Source organism: Callospermophilus lateralis, unplaced genomic scaffold (genome assembly GCF_048772815.1).
Source record: "Callospermophilus lateralis isolate mCalLat2 unplaced genomic scaffold, mCalLat2.hap1 Scaffold_122, whole genome shotgun sequence".
NCBI lineage: Eukaryota > Metazoa > Chordata > Mammalia > Rodentia > Sciuridae > Callospermophilus > Callospermophilus lateralis.
The window spans coordinates 3,535,058-3,548,146 of NW_027512409.1; the positions used below are offsets into that span (position 1 = coordinate 3,535,058).

The following is a 13,089-nucleotide window of genomic DNA, read 5'->3' on the forward strand; positions in this document are numbered from 1 at the left end:
TCGGCTGGACAGCTGCCCCTCTTTTCTCAACCTGGCAGAAGTGTGTGCCTGAAGCCTGAGGACAGCACTGCCACCCTGCAGATTTTTTTTTAAGGTGGTGAGAGGAGGGTGGGTACCAGAGATTGAACTCAGGGGCACTCAACCACTGAGCCCCATCCCCAGCCCTATGTTGTATTTTATTTAGAGATAGTCTCACTGAGTTGCTCAGGGCCTCACTAAGTTGCTGAGGCTGGCTTTGACCCTGCGATCCTCCTGCCTCAGCCTTCAGAGCCACTGGGATGACAGGCACACTGCACCTGGAAACCAAGCAGATTCTCATGCATCTCCTGTCCCAGTTTGAATCTGTGAGGGACAGCCATGTTCACAACAGGCCCATGGCCCCACCTCACTCAGCATTAGTTACTTTTGTCCTGATTAATGACTGCTGGTTCCTTGGTTAGATTTGGGTTTTGCCAGAGGCCTCGAGGGTTAAAGATGCAAATAAGTCATAGTGGACAGTGCCTTCCTAGGTGGGCAGGACACCCTCGGAGCACTTTCCTTAATGTCCGCTACCCCTTTAGCATGGTTTTAAGTTGGGTTGCCCGTATTCCAGAAATGACAGGTTTCGGCTCCATCATTTAGATGAGAAAACTGAGGAACAATGCCATTAGAGCTTCAGGGGATTTGATTCCAGTGAGACCCTGCAGTGAGCTCCTCTCTCCCTTTGCAGAGTGCCAGGATTTTAGTTTTTAAAATTTGTTCTAATTAGTTATACATGACAGTAGAATGCATTTTGAAACATCCAACATAAATGGAATATAACTTCTTCTGGTTGTACATGATGTGGAATCATATCAGTCATATAATTATATATGCACACAGGGTAATAATGTCCCATTCCTTATACTATCCTCCTACCCCCAAAACACCTTCCCTTCCCTTTGCTCCCCTCTGCCTCTATTCTTCCTCTATTATATACCTCTATTCTTCCCTACTCACCCACCATTTTGAATTAGCACCTGCATATCAGAAAGAACATTCAGCCTTTGTTTTTTTTTTGGAATTGGCATGTTTCATTCACTTAGGATGATAATCTCCATTTCCCCCCCTTTACCAGCAAATGCCATCATTTCATTCTTCTTTAAGGCTGAGTAACATTCCATTGTGTATATATAACACATTATCTTTATCCATTCATCTGTTGAAGGGCATATAGGTTGGTTCTATAGCTGGCCTTTTGTGAATTGAGCTGCTATAAACATTGATGTGACTGTGTCATTGTAGTATGCTGATTTTAGGTCCTTTGGGTATTATGCTGAGGAGTGGGGTAACTGGGTCAAATGGTGGTTCCATTCCAAGTTTTCTGAGGAATCTCCATACTGCTTTCCAGAGTGGTTGCACCAATTTGCAGTCCCACCAGCAATGTATGAAGATTACTGTTAGGGTCTGTAAACAAGTCAAGATGGTGCCTGGCATTTTGCCAGAGGGAGTGGTTTGTGAAGTAATGCCAGGGAGCCATTACGTGTGGAGATTCCTTATTGGTTGACTGCTGTATCTAGTTTATGCTAATTAAGATAAGCTGTGTGGAATATATGTATACCGCTCTTGTCCTACAATAAACGGCTCCCACTCCTGCTGTATCAATGTACACAAGTTGTTTGTCACCCCCCAGTTATTTTTTTTTAAAGAGAGAGAGTGAGAGAGGGGAGAGAGAGAGAGAGAGAGAGAGAGAGAGAGAGAGAGAGAGAGAATTTTAATATTTATTTTTTAGTTATCGGCGGATGCAACATCTTTGTTTGTATGTGGTGCTGAGGATGGAACCCGGGCCACACGCATGCCAGGTGAGCGCGCTACCGCTTGAGCCACATCCCCAGCCCCCCCCCCCCCAGTTATTTTGCTGCAGTCAGACTGTGGCAGATTACCATGATTTTATCTGTGTGTGTGTGTGTGTGTGTGTGTGTGTGTGTGTTGTGTGTGTGTTTATTCTCCTGTATGTCTCCAGGCCTGGCACATGGGAGGTGTCAGTAGTGATTTGTGAAAGTACGTAGTAATTTGTGAAGTTGGATTAAACTGACCCAGAGAGGTCTGAGGATGTGGCTCAGTGGTGTAGCACTTTCCTAGCATGCATGAGGCCCTGGGTTTAATCCCCAATACTGTACACAGCCATATGACTAAACCTAGGCTGGTGCCTACAAGCCTTTTAAATCATGGCAGTGGACTGGGTCCTGATGATTGCAGAAGGTAATTGGTTTGGAGCTGCCCAATTGCACTGGTACATCCTTTATGGTGGGTATATAGGTAGATGCAGGTAACGCCATGATTGTGTACTTAGAGATCACCCTTATGTTCTTTCCCATACTTTTTTAAACAGCTTGTCCCATATGAGAAAATCCAGCATACTCTCTGAAGCCAGCAGCTGATCATGGATGGGAAGAACAACAGGAAAGCTCATTTTGAATGTCACTAGAGGGTCATGTTATGAAAGAGTGAAACAACTAGTAAAATAGGAAAGAGAATTCTTATACTTTTTTTTATATTTGATTTAGACACAGGGTCTCACTGAGTTGTTTAGGGCCTCAATAAGCTGAGGCTGGCTTTGAACTCAAGTTCCTCCTGCCTCAGCCTCCTGAGCCACTGGGATTACAGGCGTCCACCACTATGCCTGGATCTTGTAGTTACTCTGCAAAAAGAAATGCCCGAGTCACCTCCACTTGTGTGTTTCAGGCAGCACAACAGGATCCACAGTGTGAACGGGAGGCAGCTGAAGGCCTACCTTTCCTTGGAAGTGTTGGATCTGAGTTCGAATAATATCATGGAAATTTGGAGCGCCTGCTTTCCCCCTGGACTGTACATAAGAGAGCTGTAAGTGCTTCTGTGGCTGGGGCTGTCTCTCTGCTTCTAGGTCAGCTGGAGGCCTCTCCATTGCCCAGGTGTGTACACAGTCTGCATATTTCAATTCTGCTTTGGTCAGCTTTTTCACTACTGTGTGACTAAAAAAACCCAACCAGAAAATTGTAGAGGAGGAAAAGTTTATTTGGGGGCTGACAGTTTCAGAGGTCTCCATTCATAGACAGCAGGCTCCATCCCTCAGGGCTCAAGGGGAGGCAGGAGGTCATGGAGGAAGACTGTGGTGGAGGGAAGCAGCATACATGGTGATCAGGAAGCAGAGAGAGACTCCACTCTCCAGAGACAAATAGAGACCCAAAGCCATGCCCCCATGCCCCCTCCTCCAGCCACACCCACCTGCTTCCAGCCCCACCACCCAGTTAATCCCATCAGGGGGTTCATTCACTGGTTGGGTTAAGGCTCTCACAACCCAGTCATTTCTCCTCTGGACCTTCTTGCACCATCTCACATGTGAGCTTTTGGGGGATACCTCACATCTAAACCATAACAATTTTTCAGCTCTGGGGATGGTACAATACAGGAGGGATTGGCCTCTGATGCCCACTGATGGAACATTTCCAGTCCCATAGTATTCATCTGTGTTACACCCAAGGTGGACACCTTTGACAGGGAGAGGTGGACTTGCCTGTCCAGGGAGCTCACCCCTCAGACAAAAGAGTTTAAGACTCTGAGGTCTGCCCTGACAACAAAGCCTGCTTTTACTCCCATTTACTGGGCTGCTTCCCAGCAGAGCTTGGAGAGAAGGCTCAGGGGAGCTTAGAGGCCCACTCTGCAGGGAGAGCGCTTTGCATACTCTCCAGGCTCTTTCTTCCTAGTGTCCCACAGTGATCACACAGTGATCACACAGCTCAAGGGATCTGTCTGGGAAGGCGGCTCCTGGTTCTGTGGGTTCTCAGGACTGTGCTGATGTGTCTCTTACCTGTGTTCAGGCCCCATCTTACCTGCGATGTGGATGGTAGACAGGAGTAAAAATGATAAAACCTGCAGCACCCATGGCCTGTGGGTAGGAAAGTGTTGCTCTGGGGAAGAATCTGAAGAGACATTTCCAAATCTGAGTGAGTTTACATTCGCTTTGTCATCACTGTTTTGGAGTCATGTTGGAGCTCACTTGCGAGTCCTGTTTAGAGGTGGTCATGACCCATCTCTTCAGGGAAGATGAACCTTGGCCCCTAGGTTTTCCAAGTTATTCTCAGGCTGCATCAAGGTGCCGAAATCAGCAACAGGAGGCCTTGGCCTTTGTTAACCTCAAGTGGAGCCTGTCCTGAGGTATCCAGCTGCCGCCCAACGTTCCCTTGTTCAGAACCAAGAAACCACCAACTGCGAAATGGAATTGCACTGACCTTCTGTCCCTGCAAGAAAGCAGGAGGGACTTTCTCTTTTGGCAGCTTGTGGCTGCTCTATCTTCTTCCCAGAGGCTGTTATTCTCTAATCTGGAATGTCAAGAACAAACAGTTTGTAGAGAATCCTCATGTGCCCTGTGCTGGGGCTCTGCCTGGTAAAGAATCCAGAGGAGCCTTGTTCCTTCCCCCCAGGGTAGAAGATTCTCTGGGCTTTCTCCTTTTCACTTAGGCGCTGTTTTTTTTTTTTTTTTTTTGTTGTTGTTGTTGTTGTTTTTGTTTTTTGTTGTTGTTGTTGTTTTTGTTTTTTGTTGTTGGTGTTCTGTTTAAAAAAAAACACCAAAATTTTGTCTAGGAAAAGCAGTAAGAAGGGTGTTGAGGGGTAACTTCTCATAGGAATACTGATTTATTTTATTCCCTTTATTTTTTCCCTTTTCTTTTCCACTGCTTGCTATGCTTTCACACAGTGTGACACACCTGTCTGTGTTATACACTGCAGTCCATCTGCTCAGTACAGTCAAAGGAGATGGCCCTGAAAAAGTATTGCTTGTCTTTTTTTGGCGGGGGCGGGGGTACCGGGGATTGAACCAGGGACGCTTAACCACTGAGCCCCATCCCCAGCCCTATTTTGTATTTTATTTAGAGATAGGGTCTCACTGAGTTGCTTAGGGCCTCGCTTTTGCTGAGGCTGGCTTTGAACTCTCAATCCTCCTGCCTCAGCCTCCCAAGCTACTGGGATTACAGGCGTGGTATGGCTTGCTCTCTAAAGAACTTGGCTCAAGTCTCTTTAACTAGAGGGTTTCTTTCAGGTATTTAAAATCATTTAAAGGAATTGGCTTGTACCTACTTATTATGTAAGTCCAAAAATGAGACCCACTTCAGGATTAAAGACTGTTTCCCCAAATCGTGGAATGGAATCTGACCTGGCCTCTGAGCTGACTTTGTGCTTTGTGTAGGGCTTTTCTTGTCGGCCTAGGGTGGCCGGCCAGGTGTGGCTCAAGGTTGGCAGGTTTGCAGGAGGGCTGGGGGTGGAGGTGTCTGACGGTCACTCCTGCCCTCTTGTGCCCACTAGCCACAGGTGCTGTATGCTCTGGGCTGAGTGGAGGTTGACCTTGGACAGTCTTGCCACCCGCAGTGCTTCCCCATCCTTCCCCAGAGTCAGGGCAGGCTCTGAAGCCTCGTGATAACAGATATCTCCTCAGGAAACCTGTCCCTCTGGGTGTGTCTTAGCGTGTTTTCCCAGCTCGGATCCAGCTGGGTCTGGTGTCTGTAACAGAACAAGGAAGGCCTCCTACAGCTGTGACATTTTCTCTCCTGACTCGTTCCAGCAACCTGGCCAGCAATCGCATTGGCACCCTGGAGTCAGGAGCATTCGATGACCTATCATGGTCGCTGCTAACTCTTTGTCTGAGCAAAAACAGAATCACCCAGCTTCCTATAAAAGCATTCAAGTTACCCAGGCTGACACAACTGTGAGTACAGAAACCAGCACTTTAATTAAGGTTATAGCCCAATTTTATGGGGGCCAAACTTCCCCAAGGACCTAGCACCAAATGCAACCCCTACTCCCCCCCCCACCTTGCCCCCAGTGAAGTTCTGCATGAACTGTAATTAATGCCCCTATGACAACACCTAGTAAAAGCAGATTGGAGCTGGGTCTGGGGCAGGTGGGCCACCTCATCTTGCAGGGATGAGGTCCACTGAGTATGGACGTGCAGGTTCATGCTAGTGTCCTCCTCGATGACATGAGGAATCCTGCTGGTTAGTTGGCGTGGCTAGTGCTTAGGCTGCATGCATTCTGTTTATTTATCTCAGAAGTTTTAGTGTTGGTTTTAAAGGTACCCATAAAATAAGTACCTCAGCCTTGATGGCATCCTCGACATTTCTTTAATTTGGCAGGAAGTTAGCACGGCCAAAGGCGGTAAGCAGGAGATGGCAATTTTTATCTCCTAAATCTTACAAGGTGGTTGATTTATGATTGTCTCTCGCTTTTTTTTTTTTTTTTTTTGGTACCGGGGATTGAACTCAGGGGCACTCAAACAATGAGCTACCTCCCCAGTCGTATTTTGTATTTTATTTAGAGACAGAGTCTCATTGAGTTGCTTAGGGCCTTGCTGAGTTGCTGAGGCTGGCTCTGAACTCAAATCCTCCCATGCCACTGGGATTATAACCCTGTGCTACCATGCTTGGCTCTTGATTGATTGATTGATTGATTGATTGATTTTTGACTTCTTTTATTATTGGAAGAATAAATGTCAGGAAAACAAGCCAGTAGTGGAAATTTGGTTTAAATTGACGAGAACAGTTGTTGAGGCTCAGTGGGGTGTGGATCCTGGGCTGTCTGCGGAGAAGGTCTCCATGATGCTGAGGAGGTTGGGTCACGAGATGCTCCAGAAATAGTTGGGGAAAACCAGGGCTTTCCCATTAGCTCCATGTGTCTTTCCCTGCCCCTCCAGGCCACCCAGAGTCCTTTCAGTCCCCCGAGGCTCTCTAGTACTAGAGCCAGCAGCTGAATGTGTGTGCTTCATGGGGGTCCCCCGCTGCTCTTGCCCCATATATGGAGATCCCGTCAGATGCCCTGACTGCAAGTGTTCTTGCATTAGATACCCGCAGGATCGCTGGCTGGGAAACTCGGCAGGTGTGTGTGTGTGTGTGTGTGTGTGTGTGTGTGTGTGTGTGTGTGTGTAATGTGCACAGGAAGGCTCTGACCCTGTGGGCTTCTTCTCTTCAGGAACCTCAATCGGAATCAGATTCGGTTGATCCAGGGCCTCACGTTCCAGGGCCTGGACAGCTTGGAGGTGCTGAAGCACCAGAAAAACAACATCAGCAAGCTGATGGATGGCGCTTTCTGGGGGCTGTCCAATATGCATGTAAATGTGGGCGGGCCCTGGCAGGGCTCCAGCCCAAGGGTGAGGCCGTGGCCTCTGCACCCTGCCTCTGTGGGGAGTGGGGCAGCCTGTGTGTGTCCATTCAGCTGAGCACTAGGTGAAGAGCAAGCCACCTTTCCTTTTTCTTTCTGTTTTTTTGTTTTGGTACCAGGATTGAACTTGGGGAGGCACTCCACCCCTGAGCCCCATTCCCAGCCCTATTTTGTATTTTATTTAGAGACAAGGTCTCACTGAGTTGCTCAGCACCTCACTTTTGCTGAGGCTGGCTTTGAACTTGATATCCTCCTGTCTCAGCCTCCTGAGCTGCCTTGATTACAGTCCTGTGCCATCGCACCCAGAAGGCCACCTGTCCTTTGAGTCTTCCTGTGGTCCCAACTCAGTGTCTCTGCAGACTCAACCATATCTGTTCATGTTTCCATAGCAGAGTAGGAACATCTCTTGGAGGAGGTTTTTGAATCAGGTCAGGTGTTGCAGGAAGGAGCCCCATTCCTGGGCTTCCTCCCACCCCCACTTCCTCACTGCAGAACAGATCCTTCCCCACATCCTCTCCATTCCCACACTCCACAGGAAGCTCCTTCTCTCCCCATTTTGGGTTTGACAGTCTTCCTTGATGTGTAGGTGGACCCAAAATATAGTTCATCACAGGAGATTTATTTATGTCTTGTGAGCTCATCAAGGCACTTGGTGCAGATGTGCAGCTTTTATCAAAGGAACATTCTCTTCGGCCAGATGTATCCAATAGCGGAGCTGAGGCCTGCCGGAAACAAAGGCAACATCAAAAAAAAAAAAAAAAAAAAAGCAGATGAATGTAATCTGCTGTCCTTCAACATTTAATTTATTTATTTTTCATTAGAGGTCATGCCTCTGCGTGAATGAATCAGATAGTAAAGGAAAGCAGCTGCTGCCCACCCATCATCCGTCCCCTCTCTCCCCCTCCCTCCCCATCCCTGTTCTTCTCCCAGAAGACAGTTGGGTCTTAGCATTTCCTCTTGGTTTTTCTGTTTTCAGGTTTGTGGGTGGTTACTTCCAAGTTGGCACATCTTCACCAGTATCTACCCACTTCTTTCCTTTACTACTTGTCTTTATAACTGAAACCAAGCCCAGAAGCTTAGGTCCAGGCCCCACAGTGTACTGTGCAGAAGCATCTCTGCTTTGCATGACCAGGATGCTAGTGGCTTCTCCTCCTTTGCCACTTCAGCTGGGCTGGAGCTCTGTGGTGCATATTCCAGAACACTCTTCCTTCCTCAAGTCTGTCATTTAGAATCTGAAGTTCTAAGTTGATGATGGTCTGAGGATTAAGAGAATTTTCAGAAGAAAACAGTGTGAGGCTCAACCATTTCATTTTTATGTGGAACAAATTTATACAAATTAGGGCCGGTCATGGTGGTGTGTGCCTGTAATCCCAGTGGCTCAGGAGGCTGAGGCAGGAGGATTGCAAGTTTGAGGCCAGCCTCAGCAACTTATCAAGATCCTAAGCAACTCAGCGAGATCCTGTCTCTAAATCAAATATAAAAAAGGGTGGGGGTGTGGCTCAGTGGTTAAGCACCCCTGAGTTCAATCCCTGGTACCAAAAAAAGAGCAAAATGTGCATCGGTAATTTCCATGAGAGAAACCAGGTGTCTAGGCAGAGCTGTCATTGGTGAGGATTCTGAGAAGTGAGGGAATGGCACATGAATGCTCTTCATTCAGTGGGGTCATATCCTGAGATGCCCACTGTGAGCTGAGGATATCATAAGTTGAAAATACACTTAATTCCTATTCCCCAGGGCATCATAGCTTGTAGCACAACACATGGTAGAGTGTCAGTTGTTTCCTCTGGGTACCACAGGGCTGAAGGGGAGCCATCTCTCTGCCACTCCCAGCATTGAGAAAGGATTGTACCATTTAGGAAAGATCTAGATTCAGAATTCAAAGCGGGGTTTCTGCAGAATGTGTGTTAGTCTCACACCTTCATTGAGTGTGGACATCACAAGTTGGAATACTGTAAGTCAGGGACCTACTTTGCATACTTAATGAGCTTGTTGGGTGCCAGATCCTCACACTGCCCACAACCCCGAGGTACATTCTCTATTCCCTCTCCATACAGCACCATGAGGTGGATTCTTCTGGATATTTCCATTTTGCAGGTGTTCAGACTCATTAAGCCATCAAAATATCAAAATCAAGATTTAAATCTTGTAGTCATGGAGCTGGGAGTAGTGGCACATACCTGTAATTCCAGCGTCTCAGGAGGCTGAGGCAGGAGGATCGTGAGTTCAAAGCCAGCCTCAGCAACTTAGCAAAGCCCTAAGCAACTCAGTGAGACCCTTTCTCTAAATAAAAAATATAAGTAGGGCTGGGACTGGGGCTCAGTGGTTAAGCACTCCTGGGTTCAATCCTGGGTACCAGAAAAACAAAAATCATACAGTCATTGGACCCCAGAGCTAATGCCATGTCTCCTGGCACAGTGGATTTTTTCAGTTGGATGAGGATAAGGGCTGCCTCCCTTTTCCCCTCCTCTCTCTGTTCCTCTCCTGGCTTTGCCCTTGCTGAGAGCTCCTCTGCCCACTCATCTGCCTGGTTCACTTTGACTTAGCTGAAAGTGACTTATGGCTAACATCCCCTGCCCTTCCGAACTTTCTGAGTATATCTTGGCCTGCAGACCCTCCACTGGGGTCTGCCTGTCTTCTCTCCGCCATGTGTATGCACACCAGGGGGTCTCCATGCTTCCCATGTGCTCTTAAACCCTCAGTGTGACCGCCGTGTCTGATCGGAGTGCTGACCAGGCACACTCCGGGTATTGGGTAAAGGTTGGACCCCTTTGACCCCGGGCACTGTCATTGCAGACACCTCGAGCACAACAGCCTGGTGGAAGTGAACAGCGGCTCCCTCTTTGGCCTCACGGCCCTGCACCAGCTGCACCTTGGCCACAACTCCATCTCATGCATCCACCGCGATGGCTGGAACTTCTGTCAGAAGCTGCGTGAGTTGTAAGTGCCCTCAGCTTTGGTCTGTTGAGGCAGATCCTCCAGAGCCCAGAGAGTAGTGGACTAAGAAGGGGTGTAGGCCTCGGGGGCAAAGGCAGCTCAGAGGCAGGCAGGCCGGTGGCCCTGTTCTGGCAGAAAGGATAGATGTCCAGGCCAGCCAGGCCCAAAGCAGGAATGTCAGATCTTTGAGCTCCAGGCCCTTCTTACCTCCTATTTTTGAAATAACAGAGGTGCAGCCTGTCGGTCCCCATGAAGAGCCTCTGTCCCCAGGGATTTCATGGGTGTGGAAAAAGCTCCTGAAGTCAAGGGCTCTGTCTGGGAAGGGCAACCTAAAGAATGCTTCTCACTGTAGCTCTTTGCAGAGTGATGGTACCTTAGGCCTCTGGGCCATGGTGTGGCACACCTGTAATGCCAGTGACCTGGGAGGCCAAGGCAGGAGTATCACAAGTTTGAGGCCAGCCTCAGCAAATTAGTGGGACCTATTTCAAAAAAAAAAAAGAAGCTGGCAATGTGGCTCAGTGGTAGAGCACCCCTTGGTTCAAACCCCAGTACGAGAGAGAGAGAGAGAGAGAGAGAGAGAGAGAGAGAGAGAAACAGTGTGTTTGAACCACACTGGGATCATGAACAGAGCAATGGCGACCCGCTGACTGGAAGAATCTCTGTGTCCTCAGCGCTTGCACCTCAGTCAGCTTCCCCAGGGACCTGGCTCTTCCCTTTACCTGTCGTGCCTGGTGGAGGAGGTGGATGTGTATGGAGGCTCACAGTGTCCCCCCACCCTCCATTCCTTTGGAAGATCCCCAGGCAGGACACCCAGGCTGGGCCTGAGGGCACCTGAGCTCACTATTGGCCAAGCTGAGAGCCACAGTGGTGACCCCTGGAGAGGGAACCTGGGTCCCCTCTCTGTGGTCCCCTCTCTGTCCTGCATGCACAGCCGGAGCTGCATAGCCAAAGGTCGGAGAACATGGCCATGTTCCCGTGTCTGCACCCGTTTCTAGATCTCTGCTTGTGTTGGGGGAACAGGTCCTCGCTAGGTGGAAATTTTCAGTTTCATAATGCTCTAGTTGAGTCCGGTTGGGTTTCCTTATTTTTCAGGAGAGTTTGGCAGGGTTTTCTCCTTTCCCACTTTTTATAGGCTTGGCCTAGAAAAATCGTCACTTAATGTGAGCAAGCGTTATGGGTGCCAGGCACACTCACAGGGACCTGGAACTTCATGCTGTGCTTGCAGCCCTAGTCCTTAGCTGGTCCCTCCTGTTGTGTGTCCCTTGCATCTCAGGCCCACAAGCATCCCTCTGCTGACCTGGCGTTTCAGTCTCTGTGGGTCAGTGGTCAGAGCATGTGCCATGCAACAGCCTGCCTCTCCCTCCCGCTCACTGCCCTTGGACTTGGGGTGTTAGATTCACCCTCCTGGTGCTTTAGGGTGCTGCTTCCTCCCTCTTGTGGTATCGGATGGCACACTCTTTGCTCAGGTGAGGACCGCATGAGGGAACTCCAGGGACACGTGGTTCTCTGTTGTCCTAGTCCGGGAGCCCTGGGGAAGCAGGGCAGGTTGAGTCCCACAGTCCTGAGCCTGTCTAGTTCCTAGGGTGAGGAGCCACCGTCCCGTGACTCAGCAGAGGGTGTGTGACCTCCTGGGAGAAGCTGTGCTCCAGAGCCTTGATGGGGCTTTGAGCTCCCTGCTCCCCTTTCTGGCTGTGGACCGCTGTCTGCTGTGCCCTTTAGAGGGACCGGGGGTCACTGCAGCGTGCCTTGACCAGTCCTAGAAGCTTGCCCCGTTCTCAGGTCACCTCAGAGGCAGGCTGAGGGTTGCTTTCCCGCCCCTCCCCTAAGCCAAATTCCTTAAATGCAGGTGAGGATATAATTTTGGTCTCTTGCCAGGTTTTGTGACTGACAGACACCATGACTTATTTCTCCAGCAGGGAAAGATGGCTGCCTGCTGCCCCCTTTAAAAACTCATTAATCTTCAATGATACTATTTTTCTTCTTCCTGACCCAGCCCAAACTTCCCATTTTTCAACCAGAGGTGACCCGTATGCCAAGTGACCAGCGCCAGGGTTGTGTCAGAAATGCAAGGGTGTCTGGAAGGAGGGTTGGAGTCTCACATGCAGGCTAAATGGATGATTTGGGGCGTGTCCTGTCCTGCTCACAGGGAGGGTAGGTGACACTCAGGCCAGAGCCTCCAGACTGAGGCTGAGGCCCTGCAGTGGTTGTCCCAGGCAGGGATGCATGGCGCCCTCTGCTGTCCAGTGCGTGGAGTGGCAGCATCTGACCCACAAGGGGCCTATCCAGGGTGTCGGGCCTCTGCCAAGAAAGGTCTGAATCAGGACCAGCCTGGACACCAGCAGGGAGGTTTTGTATTGCATGACCTTGTGCCATCCCCACAGTTTAATCACACTGGGACCTGCACAGCCATCCCTGTTGTTAGGCCAGGTGGATGACCTAGCTGCACGTCCACTGTGAGATACTCCCTGCCCACAGAGACCCCATGGGTTGTTGTAAGCAAGTCTGTGAAGCCTGATAATGACCTGTGCCCCTCCACCTCCCCAGGATTCTGTCCTTCAAACAACCTCATGCGGCTGGACAAGGAGAGCCTGGCCAAGCTGGGCAGTTTGAGCATCCTGCGCCTCAGCCACAACTCCATCAGCCACATCATCGAAGGCGCCTTCAAGGGACTCAAGAACCTGCACATCTTGTATGGCATTCACTGTGAGGGTGACCAAGCAATGGGGTCCTGGGCAGGACAGCAGAAGAGAGCAGAGCTGGCCCCCGAAGTCCTCTCTGGGAGTTCTCTGAACTCCACTCCCAATGGCTTTGGGTGGGAATTGGACCCCAAGCTGATGTGTTATGTGTGCATAGCTGATATTGAATGTCTTGTTCCCCTTGGATGGTGCCTGAGAGAATGACAACCTTAAAGTGTGGTGTCACGAAGCAGAAGCTGCACATTGTGCCTGTAAGGACGCTGGGTCCTGCTGTTGAAGTGAGCATCCCCAGGTCGGCAACCTCTGCCACACTGTC

General features: G+C 49.5%; 1 protein-coding gene across 1 annotated transcript in view; it reads left to right on the forward strand.

Moving 5' to 3' along the window:
• Positions 1-2,186: 2,186 nt before the first annotated feature.
• LOC143640121 (leucine-rich repeats and immunoglobulin-like domains protein 1) overlaps positions 2,187-13,089 on the forward strand; it is an 89,344-nt gene continuing 78,441 nt past the window's right edge. The window contains 8 exon segments of the mRNA XM_077108050.1: positions 2,187-2,251; positions 2,704-2,841; positions 5,552-5,695; positions 6,955-7,093; positions 8,600-8,604; positions 9,937-10,080; positions 12,622-12,634; positions 12,636-12,766. Coding sequence (XP_076964165.1) covers positions 2,187-2,251; positions 2,704-2,841; positions 5,552-5,695; positions 6,955-7,093; positions 8,600-8,604; positions 9,937-10,080; positions 12,622-12,634; positions 12,636-12,766 — 779 coding nt within the window.